Source organism: Mycteria americana, chromosome 1 (assembly GCF_035582795.1).
Source record: "Mycteria americana isolate JAX WOST 10 ecotype Jacksonville Zoo and Gardens chromosome 1, USCA_MyAme_1.0, whole genome shotgun sequence".
Classification (NCBI taxonomy): Eukaryota; Metazoa; Chordata; class Aves; order Ciconiiformes; family Ciconiidae; genus Mycteria; species Mycteria americana.
This window is the reverse complement of record NC_134365.1, coordinates 54,224,187-54,250,822: the sequence shown is the minus strand read 5'-3', so window position 1 is coordinate 54,250,822 and position 26,636 is coordinate 54,224,187. Positions and strand designations below refer to the sequence as shown.

At 39.3% G+C, this 26,636-nt stretch overlaps 1 protein-coding gene across 9 annotated transcripts in view; it reads right to left on the bottom strand.

Moving 5' to 3' along the window:
* The window catches only part of ANO4 (anoctamin 4), a 109,174-nt gene that overhangs the window by 15,465 nt on the left and 67,073 nt on the right, over positions 1 to 26,636 (bottom strand). For 8 of the 9 annotated variants that reach the window (XM_075497982.1, XM_075497992.1, XM_075497999.1 and 5 more), the window contains 8 exons: positions 23,473 to 23,555; positions 17,191 to 17,331; positions 14,174 to 14,338; positions 10,517 to 10,553; positions 7,800 to 7,911; positions 6,702 to 6,759; positions 3,902 to 3,999; positions 43 to 185 (listed from right to left, as the gene is read on the bottom strand). In XM_075497982.1, the coding sequence (XP_075354097.1) occupies positions 43 to 185; positions 3,902 to 3,999; positions 6,702 to 6,759; positions 7,800 to 7,911; positions 10,517 to 10,553; positions 14,174 to 14,338; positions 17,191 to 17,331; positions 23,473 to 23,555 (837 nt within the window). The remainder of the gene's footprint in view (positions 1 to 42; positions 186 to 3,901; positions 4,000 to 6,701; positions 6,760 to 7,799; positions 7,912 to 10,516; positions 10,554 to 14,173; positions 14,339 to 17,190; positions 17,332 to 23,472; positions 23,556 to 26,636) is intronic. The other variant, XM_075498013.1, reaches the window with a different exon arrangement.

Below are 26,636 nucleotides of genomic sequence, written 5' to 3'. Positions count from 1 at the left end.
TAAAATCTAGTGAAAGAGAGAGAACAAAGGTCAGTGCCATACTCATTTCTAGGTATTCATCAAAGAGTCCATAAGCATTCATAGGTTGCAGATTGTAGTCCTTTTCCCACTGTGGGAAGCTTGTTTTCCTCTGTGTGCCATATTCTTGTCGTAGTTTTCTCCTAGTCCACCAGTTTTGAATTAGCCTACATTTTCAAATAAATTAAAGAAACAAGGTAAACAATGTTAGTGGCTATTTATCACAAAATTGGAAGAACCTAAGTGTGCACAACATACCTTGCAAAATTAATTTTCCAAGGTACAGGAAAATAGAGTGTTAGTAATACATTTGGCTGATGACACAGCATAACAGGTATGAAAACAGATACGGCTGATGGGCTGTAATCCAGGCCTAGATGTTGTTAAAATGGTGGAGGGATTTTGACATCTTTTCATTATTTATTTACCTTCTTTTTCTCTACACAGAATGGCAAATCACTTCAGGGTCTGTTTATATGGCAGAATGCAATGCTGTGTGGAGATAGTTGAGCTCTAATTGAGAAATCAGTAAATAGAGTGCTAATGCTGCTTGATCCCTTCCTGTGTGCGAGCTGGCATCTCTACACGGCTCTACAGTGTGCAGGGTAACAGTCCCTGGGCAATCCTGGAAGGGAAAAAGCAACCTTGAATGGTGTCTGCAGCCAAACATTCAGAGGAACAAAAGGCAGAAAGAAGTGTGTGGACTACTGACAACACATGGTGGCTGAGAGGTGGACTGCTGACATGAGAGCTATCTCCATCTCAAGGAATGAGGGAGCTGTACTGGGCTTCAGGGGGAAGGTATTGTTCCTGAAGAAATGCATATGTAGGGGCACCGTGGGAGGCACTGAGCCAGAAGACAATTGAGTGCTCACATCTGAAATAAACACCTTTGCCTCTCCAGGTCAGGGAGTTGCATTGGTTTGGCCAAAAAAGGACAAGAGTTACAGTTAATATAGAGAGCAAAAAAAAAAAAAAACCATGACAGAGATTTTCTCTGAAGTTGTGGTTGGCTCCTTCATCTCAGCAAGATAGAAGGTGATGGCTTACCCAAATAATTCAGTCCTTTCCCTGACTGTGCTTTGCTTCTTGCCTTCACAGTGGCCTGGTCTGGTCTGTGAATGGTAGGCAAATGGCCATTGGATTTGGATAAGGGTTTGGCCAATTGCTTGTTTTCTTAAAGCTTAGAGATTGTTTTTCCATTCAGGCCATTTACCAGAGAGGTTATAGCTTTTCCTGTCTTCCTTAAAGAAGGGTACGTGCAACTGAGTGCAGGGCATTAAAATCTAGAGTTTAGAAGTGCAAGAAAAATTTAGAAGTACAAGGATGGATTTCAAGCCAAAATTTGGAAGTACAAGAAATTATTAAAATATTTGGTTTTAGCAACTTGCAGCCAGTCACTAGTGTGTAAAAAGCCTAAAAAGGCCTTTCCTGTGAATGACCATGGTTGTGACTGATGAACTGTGGGACAGTTAAGGGCACATCTTTGCAGTCCACAGCACCCTTTGGGACTTTGCCTCTCATGTCCTGCCCGTGAGAAAGTGAGAGGGCTGAGAACTGAATTCCTGCAAAGGCAGCAAGCTGAGGAGTGAGGTGGGTGAGAGATCAATACACTGAGACAGATCCCAGTTAATTTCCTCCTTTGTGAGATGGGAAACCCACAACTAATGGTACTAAATATCTAAGACTGCTAGTAAAATTCAGAGAGATGTCATTTTCTGATTTACGTGTAAGCAAAATGTAAGTAATGCAATGTAATGTGGTTTTAATATGGATATATGTTCTTCTTCCAAGAAAAACATGAACTTGGAATTGCAGTTTTCCACCTCCAAATGAAGCAATAATTTATACTTTGTTTCTTAGTTATTGCAAATGTATCCATGCACGAGAGGAGAACTGATGCACACTTCCAGAGTTTTCGAGGTGGTGTTTGTATGAAGCAGAAGCACCACTCCGACATGCCAGTATTTGTATTAAAAATGTAACCACTAAGCAGTCAATGCTATAACACACACCCTAGGACCTCTCTTTGATATCTTTGAAACCTAGTTTTTAACTCTCGGGCAGAAATTTCAGAAGACAAGCCAAATGCCACATGTATCAGTGAGAAATGTGACTGCAGTCGCTGCGGTTCCTGTCACCAAGGAGCACCCAGTGGCATTTCTGACTTGCCCTGTGTGTCTCTGCGGTCCCTGTGGGAGCACATGCCTGCACCAGAGCTGGGCTGCCACCCTGAAATGGTGCAAGAAAACACTCTCCCAAACAGGCTGCTGGTGCTCCTCTCCTAGGGCTGTCTTATGGAGAAATATTCTCTGCCATCAGCTTTGGCACTGCGCAGTCCTGGCTCTGCCTGTGTCTCGGCAGGCAGTAGCCAGCACATGGGTGGAGGTGCAGTGATGTTCTACTACAGACTATAGGATTGCCTCCAGATCCTCTGGCCATCCACATGGTGTTGGCTCTGATCGTGCTCTTAGCAGAAATGATCATGGTTTTTTTCACACAAAAAGGAAATGCACTTGCCTGCAGCATTTCAGGGCTAGAAGGTGGACTGAAAGGTCTGGAGAGCAAACACATCTCTCATCAGAATAAGTTGAAGCATCTCACATTGTTGTGACTGTGTGTTTTGTGTTGTGATTTTCATTGTGACTCTGAAACGAAGAACCTGACTTCACCTGAAGTGGTTTATTCCTATTAAATCACTTGTTCTCAAACAATCTCCTCCTATCTCCTTCAGTCACCTTCTTTAATCCCCTTCTGTGCTCTTTATTAGGTTTCAAAATCCTTATTAATAGGTAGCAGAAAGATCTAATGAAAACTGACAAAAGAGGCAGGGAGTGGAAAAAGAAGGATCAATACTGCTGCTGCTGTTCCCTCCTCCCCACCCCTGCTAATTCCTCCAGCCCTAACAGCTGAATCCTGGCAAGTAGCACTAGGCGCAAAGCCAGGAAGACAGATAGTGAGCTTTGAGTACCTTGATTGCCAATTACTCTGTGCATTTAAATCATTTACTCCGTTCTCATTACAGCTAGATGTTATCAGCACTGAGGCTCCCTGAAATTGGTTCTGCAGCACGTTTCTGCAGTTCGGGGACCAAACTCTGCACTAGCTCTGCTGTGGATCCTGCAGCAAAGCAAATCCCTCTGAACTTTGCAAGGACAAACTTTCTGACAATGGCAGCTCTTTCTTATATTTTCACACTTACTAATTTCCCTTGATGACCTACCACACTGTCTCTAGTATCAATTGTCTATATTAATCATATTGAACATCCTCATTAAATACTAATCAATAAGAAATGAACCAATAGGAAATGAATGATCGTCAACCTTTTTAGCTAGGGGACAGCTCCATAATACCCTGAAGATCACTAGGGAACTTGTCTATATACCAATCAGTACATTTTTCTATCTCTGTGAGTGTATATGCCAGCAGTGCATTTTTTCCAGCTCATACCTGCCCTTTCAGGCATCTTTTATCACCCAGCAAGGAGAAATCCAATTTAGAACTTACTGGCATAGCTAAAAAATGATACATATATTATTTCCCTTGTAAGGAATACAGCAGTCCTACAGTTATTTTCAAGAAGTTTTAAAACAAGGAATACAATTTAATGAAATCAAGTACATCCCATATATTATTTATTTGTTAATATTTATGTTACACTTCCACTTTTGCAAACTATGTTCAATGTGAAAAAAAAACCCAACCAAACACCATCTATCTCTATACATCTGAAAATCTATATTAAGAGTTTTGTATCCCAGGGGGGATTTTTCTATTGTAATGACTACTGTACCTTGCTTTTATATAACTGGTCATAAGGAAAGCATAAACTTACTATTCTTCTGTGACCTACAGAAGCATAGGCATTATATTTACTTACGGGTAGCCCAGTTCCATGAAGTTATTCCAGGTCTGCTTTAGCACCATTATAATACCCATTTGCATACAAAGATCAATAAGGCATCCACTAGGGTGGCACTACAGAAAAAAAGAAACAAAAGGTTAAACAGAAATGATGCTGAGTTTTTAAGCATTTCTTAAAGACTGTAAATGGATATTAGATAATTTCTTTAAAGGAAATTAAATGCCGTTCTTTTTAATTTTTTAAAAAATACAAACTCATGGGTGCATATGAGACTGTATTATACCGTGAGCCTTTTAAGCCTATAATCTAATTCGCTGCAGAGGTCAGAATCAGTTGAAACCAATGCAGTTTTCACATTAGTGATGCTAATATGTTGTGCAACTGTGGGTGGGACAGAGGCAAAGGCTAACAAGTTTCTTCAATGATTTCAATAGTTTTTGGGGAGGGTGACTGTGCCTCAAGCCAAAGAATGAAGAGAAAATTCCTCCTGGCTGCACAGGCAAACAGGTTATGCCTAAAGGATAGACCTAATACTGTTTATTGAGTACTATTTAATGTATATGACTGAGCAGACTATGCAAAGCTATTATCTTCTCAAAGAACTAAAGATCTCCAACTGTCGAACAGTAGCTCTCAGTGTCTCTTGCTGAGTGCTTGCTTGCTTTAGCAGTGGCTCCAGGCCTTGAAGAAGTGGTGCTGCTTTTGGAAGAGATGCTCCCCTAGTACAAATTTAAGTAATTCCACAATTTTTCATCTAGTATTGGAAAAAACAGAAAAGGGCCAAAAACTTTCTGCACTCAAACAGTATTTTGCACAATTGACTTTGCAGATCCAAACAGTGGAGGTCCAAGCTGTATTGTTAGATCCTGGGTATTATGGATAAGTCGAACAGATCATGGTCATAGAACTGGAACTATTTGTCTTTAACTTCTAGGGAGAAAAAATTTGACATTAGTTATGACCTGTAACAAAATGTGATATGAATTTCTTATACATACTGCATTATAAAGTGCTTAGAACCAGAGTCCCTGCTGAGGTTTCTGTTGACCTCATCCAGCTTCTCTTTAGATTAACAGGGTGGCAGATAATTTTTTTTTTTTTAAATTAAGTTTTCTAGTATATAATTAAATCATCATCCTTCTGTTTTTAGGAATCAGTCACATGAGCCAATATAATCTAAGAGAAATAGGTGCAGTATTAATGAAGTAGCAGTGATGTTACAACCATAATATCACTAATGCACTTTGTACATTGTGGTCTGAATATGCCCACGGACACTGGACCAGATTCTATTGTGTTATTAAATGTCTTACACTTGGCCTCATCCAACAGGTGAAGAGAGGGCTATTGGAGGGATATCTGGGCATTATATCCTACATTATGTTTCTAATAAGACCTAACACAGATATGGTCAGTAAAGTTGAGACTTTTTTTATTAGACATTTCTTTTATTATTAGACTTTTTTTTTTTCCTCCGAGAAAGGCAAAATAGTAGGGACTACTAATAGTAGCTTCCACCAGCAACTGACCCAACCTGTAACACCTTGCTGCTGCACTTCCTTCTCAGACCTGGTTCTTTGTTCCTCCCATCTCTGCTCCTGCAAGTGACGTTCTTTCCCTGTTCTTTGATGCCTCTGTGAGATGTTTCAGCCCAGTAACTCATCAGAAAACTAATTCAGCCAGAAAAAGAAAGCATTTCCTGCTGATACAGGGAACTGAATAGGCTCCTCACAGGGTTGGACAAGCCAGAACCAGTGCAGAGAAAGAGAAAGGAGCAAACTTCTGGAGGAAGTCAAAGGAAGAGCAGAACTGTCCTCTTTTCGCAGCAGCAAGCTGTTAGGTCAGCTTCGCCCCTCTCAGACTTTGGAGGGATGTTCAGTGAATTTCTGTCTGCCCATTTATCCATTTTTGTTTCCTTGAATGTACAGAGTTCACCACTTCAAAATTAGGATGGCTTTTTCAAATTATTCGTTTTTTTTGCTAGTGTTTGGATGACCTCTATTAACCAAAATATTTAGATATCTGGAACTATTTGTAAATTCATGTTGGCAGTATAAGACCTGCATTTTCCACTTGCCATTTTCATGTATTTGCAAAGTTGTTTCAGTTATTCAGCTGTGAAGCAGGAAAGAAACCATGCGATTTGAGTGTGCAAATAGCAGCACTGGAAGCTACATGACTGATCCAGAAACTGCTGCTCTTCACCTCCAATAACTGTCAAATGGTTTTTGAGTTCTGAATGTACTTGCCAAAAAATGGGATCGGTCCTTGAGTGACTTGCAAAGCCAACCTCTCATTTCTCTCCAAATCCATTTGGTTTTATAGACATGGAACATTATGCCAGTAGCTCTTTTGGGAAGTTTGTTCAGTTGTTTTGGTCAATTTTCAACTACATTTTATATGTCTGGGTGTTTAAGTTATTATTTTATTTTAGCTCCCTGGTCAGCAAAGCTAGAAAAGCTGAGAAGAAAGGATTTTTTTAGAAGCAAAAAGTTGTCAGATTCATATCTGACCTTGATTCATTTCAAGGATTAAATATTTCCAATGTAAAAATGTGAGTAATGTTTAAACCATTTGGTACCACTATCCAAACGTGATGCAAACACTAAAACTGCTAGCATTGAAAAGGGCATATATATCAATATGTAGATGTTTTTGTAGCAGATGGTAGTGTCAGTAGTGTGAAGTTAGACAGCAACTGAAAACCCAATAACACACTCAAAAATACCTAGACAGAGCTATGTGTCTGCCTCTGGTTACATTCACTGCGTCTGTGGGCAGCAGATAAATCAGTGTGTAGTTAGCGAACACTCACCTCTTCCAGTCTCCACCGGTTTATCAGCCTTAAGTAGGCACCAGGGTGTCCTGTAAATCTTTAACACAGGAATATACATCAACTATGTTGTGTAAGCAGTCTGTTCACAGTAGTAGAAGAAAGCTCACAGTGTTGTTTTAATCTAATGTCATCTTACCATGATTGATATAACTCTAAAAGATGTTATACTGCAAAAAGTTTTGGGGGATTCCTAGAATAATTTCTATGAAGTGCTAAGTATATTTTTACTTCCAGTTTTATTTCAATACCAAATACTCTGCTGTTGGATATTCAGCATATGCAGAAAAGAGAGAGAATCTGAATAAAACTGTTTGTGCCAATTTGGAAAATGGCTTTCAACTGCCAGTCCATTTCCTTACACCATAATGTGGGCCGTGATATCTGCCCTTCTGTGAAATCAGTGAAAATGTTAGTTTTCATTAGGAAAACATAATTTTCTTAGTATTCCTCCAATGTTTTCTCCCAAAATGATTCCCACAACTTCCCACATGCAAATAATCCATACTGATGGATTCTTCTACTCAAGCCTTCTCTACTCAAAGGCTCTTCTTTTGCTTTTAGGGGACTTGCAGAGAGAGACATACAAATATATATATATTTCATTTTCGGTGGGAAAAAAACCAACTGATAGTTCATAATTCACTCTTAACAGTCCAAATCATATAATAGAAGAAGCAAAGTATTCGGCAGTTGGACTAGATGATTGTTGTAGGTCTCTTCCAACTGAACTATTCTATTCTGAAAGAAAAAGACACAGTGTTATTTACTTACCTGTACAATTTACACACATAAAGACAGAGTGAAGTGACCTGCCTATATAGTATTGTGGGACGCATCAGTTTCCAGTAGTGAAATTAAAAGTTAGCATTGAGCCAATATGGTGCTAGGAAATGAAAACTATGTCTGTTTCTGGGCTTTTGAAAGGAAAATAAAACTGCAATCTGTCCTGCTTTGCTAGTATGGAATTTGCGTTTTGAGATGTGTGATAATATGGTCCCATTTTGTTTTATTACAGACAATTTTATTTCTTCTCTCTACTTCATTTTGCACATACGAGGGTGTGGACATCAATCCTACCTTCCAAGGAAGAATGCTATATAAAAGGTAGAGCTGTTCAGATTGACAAACTGAAAAAGAAACATTTTCAGAGTGAAGCTGTTCTCCCACTCAGATTCGGTACGAGGCTGCTCTGTGAAGAAAGAGAGCAGAGTTTCAGAGGTTTAATCAGATTAACAATTTCCCTTGGCACAAAGGCTGCACACACCTATCAGAGCTGGCAATGTATTTGTAAATTAGCCTGCTGATTTCAAAATATAAGCTGACAGAAGAAATTGTATCCAAAAGCAGCACACAGCAACTGATCTTGTAAAGACTTAGAAATCTCTTCTGATATCTGGATCAGTATATTCCCAGGAGACTGTAAGAAAGTGGTCAAGATAATGTGTATATTAAATATCTCTCCTGGATTCCTGTGTGCTTTACAGGCTCAGACTCTTCTCTTGTTTCCTTTTCTGCAACCTACCATAATGACATTGCCAGAAAGCACCCCACTACAAGCTATGTAAGTGCCTTTTGTTAGGGATGTCACACTGAACTGGAGAAAATCCTCCTTGTAATTCTGTTTCATGGATTTGCCCCCCATGCTGGCACCTAAGGACTCTACACAGGTATCAGTGGAGTGCCACTGCATGACTCCCTTTCCTTGTCCCAGGGAGCTCATCACAGATGACCGAGAAAAAATATTTTGCAATGGATGGGGTAAAGCAAATGGGAAAGGGGAAGACATATTCTTCCCATCAGGTAGGCCTTTAATCTCAATCTAAAGAGATATCAAGACAGAAGTTAACAAAACAACTTCTATGCCAACACACCAGTACCATGTCCTGGAAATACCTTCCAGTTGGTAGGAGCTTGTTATTAGTCAACCATTGCTGCGAACAGGAGTAATCAGAGAAGTGGAGGTACTAATGGTGATTCTGAGTATCATCATGGTAGTACTCATATACTACATCCAAAGGAGCCTCCAGTAAAGTACCGGAAGTACGGAACAACAATAAACTAGATTCTCTTTAGAGCTGCCCTATCCATGAGGAAATTTTAAATAGATGCATCAACAAAACCGTAAAACAGACCATAAATTAACAACTGTGTTAGTGATTTGGAAATGCCTGTCAAGAAACCCAAGTTTGTGTGTATGCCAGTACATACATATTTAACTAAGCAGAAAGAAATAAAACATCGTGGATTTTTGACACCAGTCTGTGGGAAGGACAAGTTTGACTTTAACAAGGCTGCTGCAGCTGAAGCTTTCCTCATATGCCCATCAGAGACAATGGCAATGCTCTAGAGGAGCACGGACGTGAGCTCTGAAAAAGGTCATGTAAAGGCTGAAGAAGGATATCCTGAATGTAGCTTTGCTGCCAATTCCACTCTGAGCTTATTACACTGATAAAGATCATTCAAACCAAATCAGCTACTTAGGCCATCAGAGTAAAAACCACAAAACAGTCTGAACACTGTCAGAACAGCCTGACCCACTGAGTTTTCATACAAGTGCTTTCTGTATAGGCTACAAGATGACCTACAGACCTACCTTGACGATAACCTGGCAGAACGTAATTAAGCTTCAAGGTCTCTAGACCATATCTTACTGTCCCCAGGGTGTCACAGGGAGTAAAAGGGTATAGCCTGTGCAAATCACATACTTGAAAGTCCTATTTCTCAACTGTAACTAGCAGGTATCTTTTCCATGCATACAGGATGGCAAAAATATTTTAAATTTATAGCATACAAATGAGGACTCACAGTCTAATAAGAAACAACAGAATAAAATGCTATCTTATACAGACATGCTTTGAACACATCACCTATGACTTCCCAGATGTAGAAAAGCTCTGACACTAGCTAAAATCAGCTGTGTTTCCTCTGAACAGACACCAAAATCTGTCCACCTGCTCCAAAATACCTTACTGAACATCATCAATGTACAAAGGTATGCAGAAGCTCAAAATAATCTCAGACCACTTCTACACATGCAATAATATGGTTCGCTTAATAGGCCTTCAGCAAGAGTCTCATTTCAGGCTTCTTGACACTAAGGAGCCCTTGCCAATTGCCACCAACTACTGCAATCTTCCAGCATGATGAAGTTCTCCAGAGACTCTGCCGGAGCCATGGATATATGAGTGATAGCCTATTGCTACCCCAATCCCAGTACATGCTGTCCTTAGAAAACATGTTTTCCTTACTCTAGCATAAAGGTCACCTTTATGCGTGAGCTGAAAAGATTACAGAAACTTAGAACACCATTAGAGTTTAGGTGTTGGTAGAGTTGATGAGTCACCTAGTTATTCTCCCTCCAAATTACTGCCCCTTTTAAAGGCATATGTTTGATAGTCAATAAGCACCTTAGTTTCAAGCTTTAAATTTGGCTTCCAGAAGTGATTTCCCCATTTCCAGGTCTTCACAAAACCTGGGGGTTGTGAGTGCTCAGTATCTCTGAAAACTCACGCTTTCTCCCCCAAGGTAACAATTTACTTAAGTTCTTACAAGGTAAGGGGTTGGAACAAGAACCAAGCATGGCAGGTGCGTGATTGTTGTCACCACTGATTGAATGGCACTATAGCTTAGTTTATATACTCCTTTATTATAAACTTAAGAAAAACATTAATACCTATAGATAGCAAATTAATCAGGATTTTTCATATTTATACAGACAGTTTGAATGCTATCACAGTATAGGGACCAAAAAAATCATTACAATATAATTTAATTTTGTATTTAACATTGCTTACCTAAGTTTGTCAGGAAAAGAGCAACCTTTTCATACAGCTGTAACAGAGAAGAAACAGCCTCTTAGATACGTGACCAGCTCCAAAATATAGAACTTCTTTCTAAGTAGAGTAATTGCTCTTACATGTTAAATCTGACATCCAGATGGTCTCTGTGTTGTTCTGATAATGATGATAATAAAACTATATAGTAATAATACAATAATGATACAATCAAACAAGGAACTAATATTTTTAAAGCTTATACTCAACTCTTTTCATCCACAATATACGGAGAAAAAAATGCTGGCACTGTCCCTATTTTACATACACAGTGAAAAAGGGTCAGATAACTTTTCCAAAAACACAAAGCAGAACAATAATACAACTGGGATTTTTGTTTTAGTTACTTATGGAACATTTATCTCACAAAAAAATCACTCTAGTAAGAGCATGCTCTGGTAGGTTGGGTATTTGGGCTTTTTGGTTTTCTTTGGGATTTTTTTGGTGCTGAAAGGAAAGACACTGGGGAGACAGGGTTGCTTCAAAGAAAGTCTTTAGTAATCCCCCCCACCAGACACATTTCTAACTCTGAGTCAGTGACATTGTTCTAAATCCTAAGTGGTACTATCTGTGCTTAGCAGATACCATGCTCTCAAACTCTCTGTGAGACTGCTAACTTCATACAGCTCCCAAAAACTAACTTAGAGGGTTTTAACAATTAGTATTTGAAAAGGGGTTTTGAGCCTGTAAAGTACATTGCCACCAATATCAGTATTAGTGTAAATTAATACAGTGATTTCCATTTGCTTTAAATGAGTCTGGAGCCTGTTCCCACAAAACGCTAAATGTCCTTAACTCTCACTGATGCCTACAGGGATACAAAGCTCCTCATGTTTCAGGCTTAAGTACTTACTTATTCTTAAAGTGCATATCAGCAATGTTTCTTTTCATTTACAGTTATCCTTATAAACCCTTGCTTAAATTGAGTTATGTACAATTTACAGATCAAACTGCCTGCTTAAGAACTGAAGTCATCCTGAATTATCTCATCCATGTTAACAACCACTTCTTGCTTAGAATAGCTTTTTGCTGCCTTTGGAGTAAACAGTTTTGTTTCAAGTAATGAAAAAGGTGGTTTCTTCTAGGTTTAAAAGTATCTCTTAAGGGCAACTGTAAAAGTACTAAATGTCCGAGTGGTTTATATCCTGACCCCAGCAGGGAGTGTGCTATTTTATAAATGTACATTGCTTTGCAGAAAGGGGTATCAAAACTGTATTTTGTGGCTATTCCTCCTGGAACAGTAAGACTGTGTTAGAGATTCTGTTAACAATGTTTGGATCTAATTATCTGCTACTGCAGTTTATTACTACTAGTCCCAATGGGCCTTGTTTAGGATCATATTCTGTTCTGTGTTCATATTTTGTATGGGCGATATCACTGGAATTAACAGGTTTTATTAACCTAGGTAAAGCTAATGATTGTTCCCAGGTCAGGCTGCAGGATTATCTGGGAGACATTATGCTTGAAGGTCATTTCATTTTGTCGTGATGGATGTGTCAGTGTATGTACCTAGCCCCCAGAGCATCCAGTCTAGAAGTTACTTGTGGTCTAGACCTTTCCCCTGATGCTTAGAGAGGTTGTCACCTCATATCAGAATCACTGTTGGTTTTCCAGGCTTCCTAGCAGTGAATTCCCTACTGTTATATACATCTTAGTCCATTCTGTTTTTATTACTGTATCTTTGCTTGCTCTCCTACAAACTGTTTCTTGAGTCACAGTTTGTAGAGGATTCAACTACCTGAATTGCTCCCAGGGAAATTTTTTTTTTCCCCAAAAAAAGAAATCCCACTACTCTCCTTCAGTAAACTACATTAATCCATCATGGGAAGTGAGGGATTATGTTCTTAAGTCCTTCTTTTGAAAAGCTCATGCAGTTTCATATTTTGGGGATCTTTTGTTTCCATGAGCTATATCCAGATCTAAGGCTGTGGTGTTTATTGCATGGTAATGAGTATAAGGCTTAAGAAATCCATCTTTGCAGTGCTCTATTTATTTGATGTATTTTAGGAAGTAAAACAAAGTTTTTCAAAAGGCACCTTCAAGCCATCTTCCATTATTTTAAAAATTTCTCTAAGCTGTAAAACTCTTTGAGAACCAAATAATTTTGTTTGTGCAGTATTTCTTTGTTGCTGCTTCACTGCATATAAAATGACTTATACTGAGAGCTTGGAAATGGATATTTTACTGACATAGATAAATATAGTTTTCTTTTTATTTCTTCTGTGCTATTGTGTGCTCTAGGTGGATTAAAGAAAAACCGCAAAAGCTGCAGACAACAAACAATAAATCAAAAATAACATAAAAGAAGAGAGCCCTCGGTACAAATTCAGAGAGAATAACAGCTTCTACCTCTTCTTTCTGCCCTTTCTCAGCCTATAGTCCCACCTTAGGGAAAACATAGGAAAGTCAACAGTTCTTGATAGACTGTCCTAGTCACCAATCCAGTCTTGCCTATGCCAAAGGGAGAAGTGAAGTCCTGCAGCAAAGCCTCTTGGAATTTCCTGTTATATAAACGAGGTGCTGTTAAAATTAATTTTTAGATGATGGAAATGCGTGGGTATTGCACAGGAAAGAAAGTAGTGTCCAAGCCAGCATTTGGAATGTGCAGACCTGAAATAACATCTTGTACTTCCCCTAGGAAGTAAGTCTGCATATCTCCTGGAGCAAAGCCTGACATCCTTTTTGCAGAAGACACTTGCTACTGAGTCGGTACAGATACCTGGCTCCGGTACCTGGATGGTTTGTAGGTTGATCCCTCCTCCCCCTTAAAATGCATTTTTATAAAGTCAGTTGACAAAAACCTGATAGTAAAAGGCCATACACCTCTTGCCAAGAGCAACTAATAGAAAACACATTGCTATCACAGCAATATACGGAAGTAACTGTATCTCGATGAAAGAATGAAACTCATTCCCCATCTAATCTATGCTATACTGTCTTACTGGGGCTGTTACCACATAGAAATTCCATTTTTGTCTTTGTTCCAAGTCTGGTTCCAAACCAGTTCACAACAATAACCTGACCTCAGCCAGTCCCCCTACAATGCATGCAGACCATCTCTCTGGTGTACCCTGGCAAAGGCCATAGGCAGCTCATGGAACAAGTCATGTCTGCTCAAGTCTCTTGAAGTTTTCAGCCCAAGGGAGTTCCCCTGCATATGGACATTGTGTCTGTACATGCATATCCTCACTGGTAAACTACTGTGAAAACTGAACCTGGAATTACTGAAACTAGTATAAAAAAGAATTAAGCTTAGCCACTGTATTTAAAAAATAACATCAAAACACTAATTAAAAAGAAGAATATTAATGAAATGGACTGAAACCTGCAAACATATGAAAGAAAAAAAAAGAGGCAGCGGATAAAACAGCAGTATGGACACGTGTCCCTAAAATATTTTTTAGAACATTCAAACATGCTTTACATAATGTTTTGGGTTTGGAATTGTACTTTACTTAAATAGTGAATGATGTACATAAACAATAGTGCCATGTCTGGCTTAGCAGGACACTCTATTCCTGCTGAAAAAGGAACCAAAAGTATTCAGTAGTCTGCAGACTGAAATATCTACTGATCTGATGGCTTGGGTAAAACTTTGGATATGTTAGTTTTACTCACCACATTCAGTAGCATGATGATGCAAAAGTTGATGCACACTGCAGTCCCTGTAGTTGCAACCTGAGAGTTATTCCTGATTAAAGCCCACTTAAAGGCAGCAAAAGTGCTGACAGTCACAACACGGTAAATAACAATGCCAAAAACAGCAGCAATCACCACACAGATCTAAAGGAAGAAAAAAATCAGAGAGAAGAACCTGAAAACTTTCAATAGAACAGGAGTTAACTTCTTCCTGAAACCCTGAAAACTAAAACAATGAAATGAAAGACTTGAAAAATACATCCATTTTGATTCCAGAGAAAGGTTTAAACATGAATATTCTTCTTATTGTGAAGTCCTTTCTATTTTCCATAATGAAAAATATCTTTGAAATCACATTAAAATAACTTTTAGTTTTAAACTTTTTCTTGAAAATGTATCTCTTCCTTAGCATTAATGTGGGAAACAGTGTTGCCAGCTCTGGGAATTAGAAATTTTCCTTACATGCATCTTCCACGATGTGCAAAGGCTAGTCTCAAGCTGATGTCCCAGCTTGATGGTGTAATATTTGGGATGGATTTTGCTTTTTCAAAAGCAAATGTACAAATGCTTTGATGGACTTCACACTCACAGGAAAAAAAGTCTCCATTTGTAAGCACTGCCTCAATAACAACCCTGGCAAGCTACCCTAGCAAGCTGTTTCTTGCTACAGTTCTGGAAAGATTCTGTCTAGGGAAGGTAACAAATTCACTTGTCCTTGTAATTTCTTCTCTGATGAGACTTTCAGCAAATGTGACAGTTATAATGTGAAAAGTCATGCAGCTGAGCCAGGCTGCTAAATCACTTGATGTTCCATATGCAACAGTTGAGCACTAAATGACAACTGTTTTCCATCGTGACCAATTTATGTCACTGTTTAGCAAGGCACCTAAAGGACAAACAGTTGGGAATTAGCATGGGTGGCTCAATTCATAGAAACTCTGACACAGTATCCGTTAGCTACCTTATTAGATAAGGAGGGAAAGTTTCTTCAGTAGCCACTTAAAGGACAAACAGCTAGGAATTACCATGGGTGACTCAACTCGGAAACTCTGACACAGTACCCCTTAGCTACCTTATTAGATAAGGAGGGGGAGTTTCTTCAGTAGAAGACAAATGTTTATTTGCAAAAGATATGTGTATTCCAAGGTTATGCATAGACAACTTAAACCTATCAAAACTGAAATATATCTAAGCTAATTGAATGGGCAAAATGATTTTGAAAACACTGAATGCTAATCAAGCTGTTTTCATAATTTATTAGTTGCTGAATTGATTGACATAATCCCAGGGCAGATAAAAAAGAAGAGTTAAGTGTGTGTGAATGTGAAGGGCTAGTTTATTAGATTGTCTGCTACCACATTGGCAGCACATAGAAACATTATGAAGTTACTGAGCTAGAGTATCGCCTCTGGATTCCCTGCATAGTGTTGAGGGGAAGAAGGACCACTTTCCTTTGTTAACAGGGAATCACTAACCTGGTTCAGGCTGTATTAGTAACTGCACTGTGAGAATCAATGCTGTGAAATTTTGAGAACTGCTCTAACTCAAAGTTTTGATAAGCGTATATCTCCTGTGCTTAAAGCTATAATTTTTAAGGAATATTTTTACCTAAAAGGGGGAAAATTCAGAGTTTTTCTAACTCATTTGAAGCTCACGCTATGCCAGCAATAAAAAATATCTTCAGTGAAAATAATCCTTGTCCTGTTTCAAGGACTGTTATGGGAACAATTTGTGGTGCACGCAATTCAGAGGAAGACTACTCTCTCTGACACTTTGAGCAAGATCTATCACTAGGCTAAGAAGATTAATGACTGCCTTTGCAAAGGGTAGGGAGTGAAAACTCCACCCCCCCCACCCCCCCACCCCCCCCGAAAAAAATGTAGGAAAAATGCAAAACATTGCAGGTGTACAATCAATTCTGAGCAGAGACTACAGTCCTGAGCAGATGTAAGTGTCTTCAAGGGCTGAGTCAGACAGTACGTTGGCTCCTTGTGCCCAGTGTTTCTGTGTGTGTCTCTGTCCATCCACCTGATATACCAGAGCACAGTTCATCTCAATAATGCTCTTGCCTTTCTTGTCCAAGATTGCTTTGGACAATTTTGAAGCCATTAGTTTCTTACAAACCCTATGCCCTATTCCCTCCCATCTCATTCAAACACAAAGTTGCTGGGCTAGCTCACCCACCTGGTTCTCCACAGCTCCTGAAATGATACACGCATATCATTTTCTAGCCTCCAGGAAAAGCCCTAGTAAATTCCATGAGGGTCTGAGTTGATGCCAGCTGTGTTTTCAAGATCAATCCTACCACTGCTGTTGTCATGTGAATAACAGTGAATAACAGATTCAGTGAAGTTAGAGTATGGGGGCATTTCAGCAGAAATGCATGCAGCTCTCTGTTAGGAGAGATTTTCCTGCTGCATTTATAGTTTTGCACTTTGGCAGGGGGACAGATGCCTCATTTTAGGCAAGGAACATCAGTTTCTCCATTTCAATTGCAATAGGAATATGAACCCTCTTTCCTTACCTACTCAATACACTGAAAAACTAGGACATGTTAACGTTATTAAGCACTCTAGGCACCTCAGTTAGGTTCTCTGTAGTTTACAAAGAACTGCTCCTTCCATGACCTCTCCCCATCACTCTGTGCTGTCTACACAGGGAAGGCAAGGAAATCAGTGAGCTAATTCAGTCAGCTGAAGTTCGTGCCTAAATGCAGTGGTGTCAACATTCTGGTACATGTGTCGCTACATATACCCTTATGTGTATAGCCTTGAAGGAAGGACTTAACTATCTGTGAGACTCGGTGAAGAGTAAAGTAGTGTAGGACTTTACAGAAACTCAGGCTATTTGCTGTGTACAGATTTTCAGCCTGCAGTAAACATGCTAGAGCTCATTTCACTTTCAAGCAGTCATAACCAATATCTCCATACTCTGTCAGCAGAGATAATGTTATTTTGTGTTTTTTTCAACTGGTAAATAAATAAAAGTTCTCAAACCATAAAAAATATTCCAGATGCAGAAACAATGAGTCTGCTGCATTTATCTGCAAATGCTTGATAAGGCTCTGGCTTCCCAGATATGGGGTTCATTCGTTCTTTCTTGGAGTACTTGGCTTCAAACTGCGGACGTATTTCCTCCTAAAGAACAGACAGACAATATTGACATACAGCATAGCTAGGAAAGATTCTGTAGGAAACTTCAGATCATTTATGAGATCACTGTTACTGGGAATTATATCTTTGAATTCAGCAGCTGGCACAGCTACTATAAAAGCTGAGCTGGGAAATCAGATCTCCTTCATGAGAACTAGAATAAATCACTGTACTCATAAAACCATATTGGAAGTATTTAGTAAATTCCCCAATTAGCTACTCATCTAAACAATGCTCTTTCAAACTATATGGCTGTAAGCCAAATCATTTTAAGGTTGATACCACAGAGTTTTCCAGCCTGGTATTATCCTATTGATACTGGAATTCTACAACAAAGCAAAAAGAAAAAGAAAAAAAAAACAAACAACAACAACTTTTTCCAAACCCAATTGCAGTTTGCTAGGTAATTGGTTACCTTCCCATTATCAGCAAAAGTTTCTTAGCATTTGAAGAAGGAGCCATGCCATCTAATATTGCTCAATTCCTTCCTAACTTGGACAATATTAGCAGGAACAGCTTTCAGCAGCAGCAACGTCAAGTCCTGCTTTGCCATTAAAACTCTCTTCTGAAATGAAACCTGGGGATGTCTTGGGGAGAGATTTGGTTACATCTGTTTACAGCCTTGTCAGAAGGCAGAGTTCACCCTTAGTTCAGGTAAGGCCTCACAGTTTTCAGCTGCAGTAGGACTATCCCCCTGCCCTGCCATCCGGGAGGTTCACCAGCAGCCACATGTCCTGTGCCACCTCACCCAAGTCTGACATCGGAGATACCATCAGAGATGAGAGAAAGCACCAGGCTGCGAAGATGGACTCTCACAGCTGCTGGCAGTCCGTATACATTAGATCAAGTTTTACAGTGCTCTGATGTATACTGGAGAACTGGCCCATGGTACAGCTGTTTACAAGGGAGCACAAAGGCAGCTATGGACTGTCTTTGCAGCTTTTCCACCAGGCCTCTGCTGTGCATTTCTTTGTAACAGCCAAGAACCCAGCTTACCAATTTCAGTCACTTTCAACCCTTCAGCTGCATTTAATTGAACTTTGACTGACTGAAATTTGTAAATGACTGGACCTTAAGTGACTGCACTGAAATAGGTGAATGTTAACTACTCATACAAATCTTTAGAATGCGAATAAAAATAAGATATCCTAAAATCCTACATTCTTTTTATAAAATTCCCCTGGGGAAAAAAAAAAAAAGACATGTCTCATTCTCTCAAATTTTGAAGGCACTTTCTCAATACAGTTAATTTCCAAATTCAAGCAGCAATCTGGTAACATGGTATTAAAAAAAGTTGAGGCATGTATGCTCATGCATACATGAGCATACATGGTATTAAAAAAATGGTATATTGGTAAAAAAATGGTATATATTAAATACATGGTATTAAAAAAAGTTGAGGCATGTATGCTCATGCATACATGCCTCAATGCCTGTGTTACTAATTATGCCTGTGTTACTAATTATATGCTTGAGGGAACCGGCCCTATATTAGCTATATACAAAGGCTAGGCACGTTTCTGTGGAGGCAGGGTAACACATTGCTCTTATTCTACCTTGCTCAAGCTGTTCCTGCCACATCAGGGCTGAAGGCTGCTGAGCAGACCATAATCCATCAGGAGAAACTGCTAGTATTCCTGCACGCCCAGGGACATGCAAAAGGACAGAGTGTGACAGCATTGAAGCAGGGCACTTGAGAATTGCATCCTGTAGATTGTGCAAGGCCTCTGCCAGCTGACTTACTGAGTCATATACAAGAAACCCTTTCCTCTCCGCAGCTCTCTCTAAGCCAAGGTTTGATTATCTTTTACAATCTGCACTATAGGGAAGTTCTTATCATATCCACCTGTCCATGAATCTAGGTATCTCCTATGATCTCTGGTCAATGCAGATAATGCAAATCCACACATCTCTACACAAAACTGAAACTCTGGCATGAACTTTTATACCTGTTTAATGACACTCAGCAATGCTGAGGACAGCTTGGGGCAGGAAGTGAACAGTACTGTATCTGGCTGATGTTAATGATATACAGAAAGTGACACTGAAGAAAAAGAAAAAAGTATGCTGTAAATAGCAACAGAAACCATATTTCAGCTGGGAGTGCCAGGAACTCTGCGTAGTTGCTTTCTTGTTGCACACCCAGCCAAGACCCAGTTACTCTCTGTGTCTCCCACCTCGCACCTCTCATTTACAAGAAAAGGAAATCCAGATAGCCAGGGTTGAAAGAGCCAGAACACATTCACAGCCCATGTCCCCTGCCTGGGGGACCTGGACACTGCAGGGGCTGCTGCATGCCTGCCTTGGGTGAAAATCTAAAGTGGCGAGGCATTCACAAGGTTGCATATCTGAACCAATTTAATTCTCCTCCCCATCGTCTTCATTGCTTCATTTCTTTGTCTCTTCATTTAGAACAGAAAAGTGATAATGAAGTGATAGCTTTATAAAAGCTTTATAAATGCTTTTTTTTCCCCCAATCTATTGTTGGCAGGAATTAATCAATTTCCCTCTGTGGCAAAACCTTATTTTTCAATTTGACAATGAAAATTAAAGCAAGGAAAAGCTAGACATGGCAGATAATGTTAATAAAAATAACAATCTTCATTAACAAAAGCTTGTGACTTAAAATGGTAATTAGAACTCTTTAATTGATTTCTTTGAAATAGCTAATAAAAGAGATCATCTGATTTTGTCCAGTGATAACTGAATGGAATGTAGAGAGGAAATTTAATTAGCAATGATTTTATTAGAAAGCAGCACTTTTAGGAGTAAAATTTTCACCTTATGGAGACAAAATTCTCACTGACATCTCACTGACATGTGCGACTTCATGATCAAACTCCACAGGATGTGTCTTTTTCAATCTACGTAAAACAGACTGTTCTCCTTCCTTCCCACTTCTCAAACATGGATCATTCCAATTCTTTACTCCCAGGAGAAACCATACTGATTCCTGGAGTATCAAATATGGATTAATGTGCGCTGCCTTAGGCCAGATCTTTGTGCAGTGCCTTAGGCCAGATCTTTCTGCACTAGAAGAGCTGCTCTAAATTTCTATGTGAAATATATCCTTTTCTTTCAGGAGGTTTCTGGGTCCTTCAACAGGTGAATTCTTGCAGGAGTCCTATCCTTCCTAGTCCAAGGATATATTGTCCTCTATAGCCCAGATGTAGAAAAGGGATTTGTAAAAGACTGAAAATCTGAATCTTGATCAGTGGGACAATGATAGCACCCCCAGAAGTAAGTCTCCTTGCAAAGCCTGTGGTTTGCAGCTGCTTGCTGGTATATCATCCTGCTTGCAGCTGAAGGCAATGGCAAAGTGAAGAGGTGGATTTCGAACCACAGAACAGGGAAATGATCTCAACACTTTTTCACCTGGGACACCTGCTTCCAAACTGTGACTGTCTCAGGGGCAAAGTCCTGCAAAGACCCCAGTGCCAATGGAAAAGTGCAGCATTTGATACTCAAGAAGAGGGGGCAGTGGTCCAGAGAGCTGACCTTCAAGCAAGGACATGCTTGAGTTGTGCAGTAGGTATGGGCACTGGCAGCTGTAGCAACTTCAGAGAAGACACCTCTGGGAGGCAATCAGCTCCCACTCTTGGGATCCCAATGAATGCTGAACAAAGGAGGAACTGATGCCTCAAATGCCAATGAAATACTGATGCTCTGATGACTGGTCACATAATCTTTGAGAAGTAGCCAGCTGAGTTCCTATTGGCATCTTTAACCCCCAGTTTGAGAAAGAAAGGTACCATCTGGCACACTGCTTCTGAAAAGGCTGCTACCTCCTGCTGTAGAGACTTTCAAAACTCCCTCTAGAACTGTAAGAAGGTGCAGTGAATAGCTCTGGACAAGGTACACTCACCACTGCCCCAGGGCACCTGATTGAGGTCAGGTTGACAGAGCTCATTGGAAAAAGCCAGGTGTGAGAATAAAAGGCCAGCTGACCATCAGCAGGGAGCAGGTATCCTCTGAAAGTTACCAACATGCATATGCCATCCTGCAGGCCAAACTGAAATAATCTGCCAGTGGAACATAAACATATCTTATAAAAAATAATGTTATTTGATAGAAATCATGAAATAAACACATCATATTTCTATGAGGATAGTTTCAACTACCAGAAGGTCTTTCAGGCTTTCCAACTGGAAGAGGAAAAACCTAGCAACTCTACTCTCTTCTGTCTTTCCAGTGTTTATTCCAGCTAAAGGCTTAGTGGCACAGGCATGGTAATGCTCTTCCAAAAAGCTTAGAAAGTGGAGAGAGAATCTTCCATGGGAATGCTTTCCTCCAGGCTCTGCAAGAGAGTATGCACTTTCAGTAGTAGCAGCAAGGTTGTAAGCAGAGTTTGGGTATGTGTGTAAAGAAGGGAGGGAAACAGAATGGGGAGTGGTCCTGAATGGGCTTGGAGCTGTTGTGCTCACACCTGAGCAAAAAACTCCTCCAAACATTACCACACCAGCCAGAAATCACTTAGTATTATTACATGGAAAGGAAAAAAAAAAAACCAAAGCATCACTTAAGGACAACCTTAACAGGAAATTCAATATTTGTAAATGAACTGATCATAGAAGATTCAGGTGGATGGCTTTATAAATCAGCATAATCCCAAATCCAGGTATGTTAAATGGTGAAAGGTGCAGATACATAATATCCCAAACTATAAACATCTGTAAGACCAGGCTTCCTGGCAAAAGCATAAAAAGGGCCTCATACTGTACTGGCTTGTGTATTTTGTTAGTTTAAAGCCTCCTTCTCATTCTGGGGACACTGAGCTATAATTCTGACTTGGAAATTGAATTTTTGTACATCCGTCTTTTGCCTTAGCTGTCAGCAGCAGCAGTAGCTTTTTTTGCAACTAGCCATGAGGGGACATGATCACTGCAGGTCAATCCTGACCAATATTTGAACCTCAGGCAGGGCTATCTCAGTGTGGTCTCTCTGTGACTCGTCAGCATTGGCAAGAGCAGGCTGCTAATCTCAGGAGAGTTAAATCAGTATTAGAGTATTTTCTAAATATATGACAATAGTCCTAAAGTATCACCAAGAATTGACAGCATATGTGCACAAATAATGATGTCCCTGTCGCTATAAAGAAACCAATTTCCAGTTGTGTAATTTATTTCATTTTATGTTCTTGGATTATTTTCTTAGTCATTAAGCATTTAAAAAAAATCCTACCAGCAAATGAGCAATTGTACCATTTCATGCCCTTATTGAACTACATTGCCCTGTAGAGACAAAAATCCCATAACTCAGAGGTCTGTTTCTCTGCTGGCGAGATTAATGAAAAATAAATTCTTTCACAGAAGCAGCAATATAGAAGTTCAACTGCACTGAGACCGCTACAGCAGCCTCTTACAGTCCCTGGAGAGGAAGGAGAGCAGGCTCTGTGGACACCTGTATGTCCAAATCCCACTCAAGGAGGACTTTTTCTGCCACATCCACCGAATCTTGCTTTTCTCCTGCATAATAAAACCTTCTAGTTCCACTTAGACCTCAGCTCTCAGTCCCAAGAGCATGCTGTTTCTTTCTGGTAATCACCACAGAAAAAAGTTAAGGCTATTTTTTGCTGTTTAGTTTCCTCCCTAAGGGGATTTCCTCTACCAACAGAGGACAAATTAAGTCTTTTGAGTTGGTTAATCTCCCTCAGTCTCTCCGCAGCACTGCATACTTAGGTAACCAGCACCTGAACGTTCAGAAGCTGGTACAAGCCTCACAAATCTTTCTCTCCATCAATATTCTTAGTGGCTATCTAAAAGAATAGATAAAAGCTCATTTGCCAAAATTCATGGTACCCTAGGCTGTCAAGAATTTCCTTGGATTCAAAAGCAAAATTTGTTAGCTTCCCCCAAATGCATTTTTTTCCTGAAATCTCCCACAACGACAGGCACTGATATGTTGAAATTAATTTAGATTTACAAAGGTGTAAACAGAGAGGACAGTTTGGCCTGTGGAAAGTTTCTTCACATTCCAGAGGAAACATATGAGGAGAAAAATGTTTATTTCCTAGTTTATGAAGATTTGAAGAATGAATTGAAAATAAATCCAAAAGTAAAACATGCTCACATTTTTAACCAAATCTTTTTGTGTTAAAGATTAAGGAGTACATTTTTTTATACAAACCTCTTCTTCTTCCCAGTCTATCAAGTCCCAGTCATAAGCAATTACAGCTCGCCTTCTTTTCCAAAACTCCAGAAAAACGGTTGCTGGAGCAAATAGAAAAAAAATACAAAATTGTTTTTAAGTCAAGAAAATGTTAACTACTATCACAGAACTGTTGAATGAAGCTGTTACATTATTTTCATTTGTTTGAATAAATGGGTTCCTTTGAACAGCAAATCATGCTGATGATCAAAACGGCTTTCAAAAAGCATTGCTTTCTAAGGATTACTTTGCTTGCTTCAAGTATGATTGAGGCTTTAGAGATTTCATTTAGTGCTAAATGAGAATGTTTAATTTCTAACCAACCAAGGGAGGACTCAAAGAATAAAATTGTTCCTGTGAGTCATCATTACTAGATATAGCAGATTTCTGATGAAGCTAAAGGTTTCTTGCGGCTATTGTAGATAAAGCAGTAACTTTCCTTCTTTGAAGACCATTTACAATACACAGAAACCAGAACCCAGAGGAAGCACATTCCAGTGCACGTGCAAATCTGTAGAGTACTACTGAGGAAATGGGAATTTTTGTCTTACACGTTTCTAATCCAGACCATTTCTTTTACACTACATGAGTGTGTATATGTGGTGTGGCATTAATATCTCACGATTAAACATTCTGTGGTGTACAGCCCTTATTGACAGAGTAAAGATAGCATAATATGCCTGTACGTGACTGTGCTTCCATTTTGTGATGGAAAGAACAATCAAGGAAGTACTCAGTCACAAAATAATATGTTCATATTCTGGAGATTAATACTGAGCCTGTTTATGGTTACAGTTTTTTTTGATTTGTTTTGTTAAAAGAATGTAGAAGCTGCCTAAAGCTAACACAAATCAATGGAAAGGCTTCCTCTCCCACTGTGAGGTTTGGCTCTTCCCTTTATTGCTCACTGAAAAGCATCAGGCTGATAACCACAGAGAACATAAACCTCTTTGCTCATGAGCTAGCACAGTATCAGCTGTAACAGTGTCACAATAGCCTGCCAATATGTTCCACGTGCAGTCCTAAAAGCATCTCCTTAATGAACTATCTGCCCTGCTGCGGCATATTGATAATGGCATGACATGATACTAAGCACTGGTATCAGTTTGGTGAAAGTGAATTTTAGCCAGTAAGAATTATTGTATTTTAATGTATTAGCCAATGCAGCTAAGGTATGCTTAGAAAATGAACACTGCAAGAAGATAAGGTAAGATATCAAAAGCATGTTTGAGGAAACAGCTATTTGGTTTGAAGGTAATTTCATATATCATGTCATCCTTTTTCTGAAAGCTGGAGTTATGTTACGCCAGGTAACCAGCTGCTTTGATTTAATCTAATAAAGAAAGTCAATTCAATCTTCTGAGCCTAATGTTTCTATCAATCTTTGTAATAACTGCAGTATGATTGGTTTGGATTAGCAAAACTAGTAAGTGCTAATAAGGCTCTGCTGCTAAACTACCGCACTGTTAATTTCTTGACTTCTGGTGGAGCTGCTTCTCTCCTATCAGCTCATACTGAATTATTTTGTACAGGCTAAACAAGTAGTCCCACACTTTTTGGACACCTGAGAGAAACAAGCCTGATTGATTACTACCACTCTGTTTCCATTCCAAAAAGCAGCTGGAAGCAGGACTCGAGTGGGCTTATGAGTCCACAGGCATCAACCTTTCAGATATGGCTGTGCTGAACCGTACTTCTTTTCTTTCTTGTTTTTCACACACCTGGAGTGAGGAATCTATACATATTATATTTAGTATATTTAGCACCTGTCAGAGTAAGTATGTGCAGTTCCTGAAGCTTCCTTAGAAAGCTATTTTCAAATCATTAAGTAGCAAACACGATGATCTGCACATTGCTGTTTTAGCTTTTACTGTGCTACACTTTTCTCTCTCTATCCAGGTCAGTATGCACTTTTCCCTTGCTAGATATTTTAAAATGTGCTATAAATAACCATCTTTGATTGATTCACTGTACTACTGAAGTCTTCTAAAAAGTACTGCATTTTGAAATTCCTCTGCTTCTTTTCTGGTCAAGTAATCACTAATGCCATATATCACACTTCAGCATTCTTTTCTGACTTTGACAGCACAACAGGACACAGTTGTACTTATCATTCTCCCATTTTCCAATTGGCATGTTTAAACCAGGTGCTGAGAATTCTCCAAAATCCTGCTTGGAATTTTGGATTTCTCATTGGCCTTAACTCCCAGGTCTTTTGCTAGCTTTTTCTACACTATGCTTGCCCTGCTTCAGAGCTCAACCTTGCAGCTCAGTCCTCAACATCCACTTGTACAAACAGCTGTCTTAACATCTTTTCCTCCGATGCTTTTGAAAGAAGTTGTGATCTTACCTAGTAATGCAAATGGCCTCTTGCAGCAAATGACTTAAGCCTGACCTCTCAGAAATCCTCTCCCTATTGTATTTCAGAACACCATTTAATATACCCATCCTGACTTCTGGAATATATTCTATATACCAGGAATATTGCTGAAGAGCCTCCTTAAATTCTGTCTCCTCAGAGAGCAGATCAAAGTGAATGTTTTATGCTAGAGGCAAGGTTTGTAGGAAAGTAATATCTTTTATTAGACTAACTGATATATTTAGAAAAAATGTTGGCATTTCTTATTGCTTGAAAAGTGTAAAATTCTTCATGCCAGGCCTCTTTTCCCCTCCCAACTTTGCCTTTCAGCAAGTGTTCTAAAGCTACTTCCTTTACCAAAGGAAACATGCTTCTAGGTAGACAAGAAGAAATTTCAAAAAGGACTTTTCTTATGTCCCTTACTCCCCCAAAGATATGCAGAGACAGAGAAACTACCATCAGCGCACCTTGTCTCTAGCAAAGCATTAGAAATGGTAAATAGCTGGACTCTCCTGTTGGACAGTTACAGAACTTTGCTACTGAGCTTCAGGAAACATCTAGACAGCGACATCTTTGCACTAGCTTTCCCCAGTACTTCAATTGGAAAAGCAAAAGCTACAATTCCATCTGGCTTTACAGCAACATGCTGGGAGTCAACTGATCATCAAATTTACCTAGATTTTTTTCTGAGGATGACTTTTTTCTGCACTTTAAATGTCAACATTTGTTTGGAATGAACATCTTTCTCTCTTTTTCTGTCTCTGGTTAAGAATCCAATTCAGAC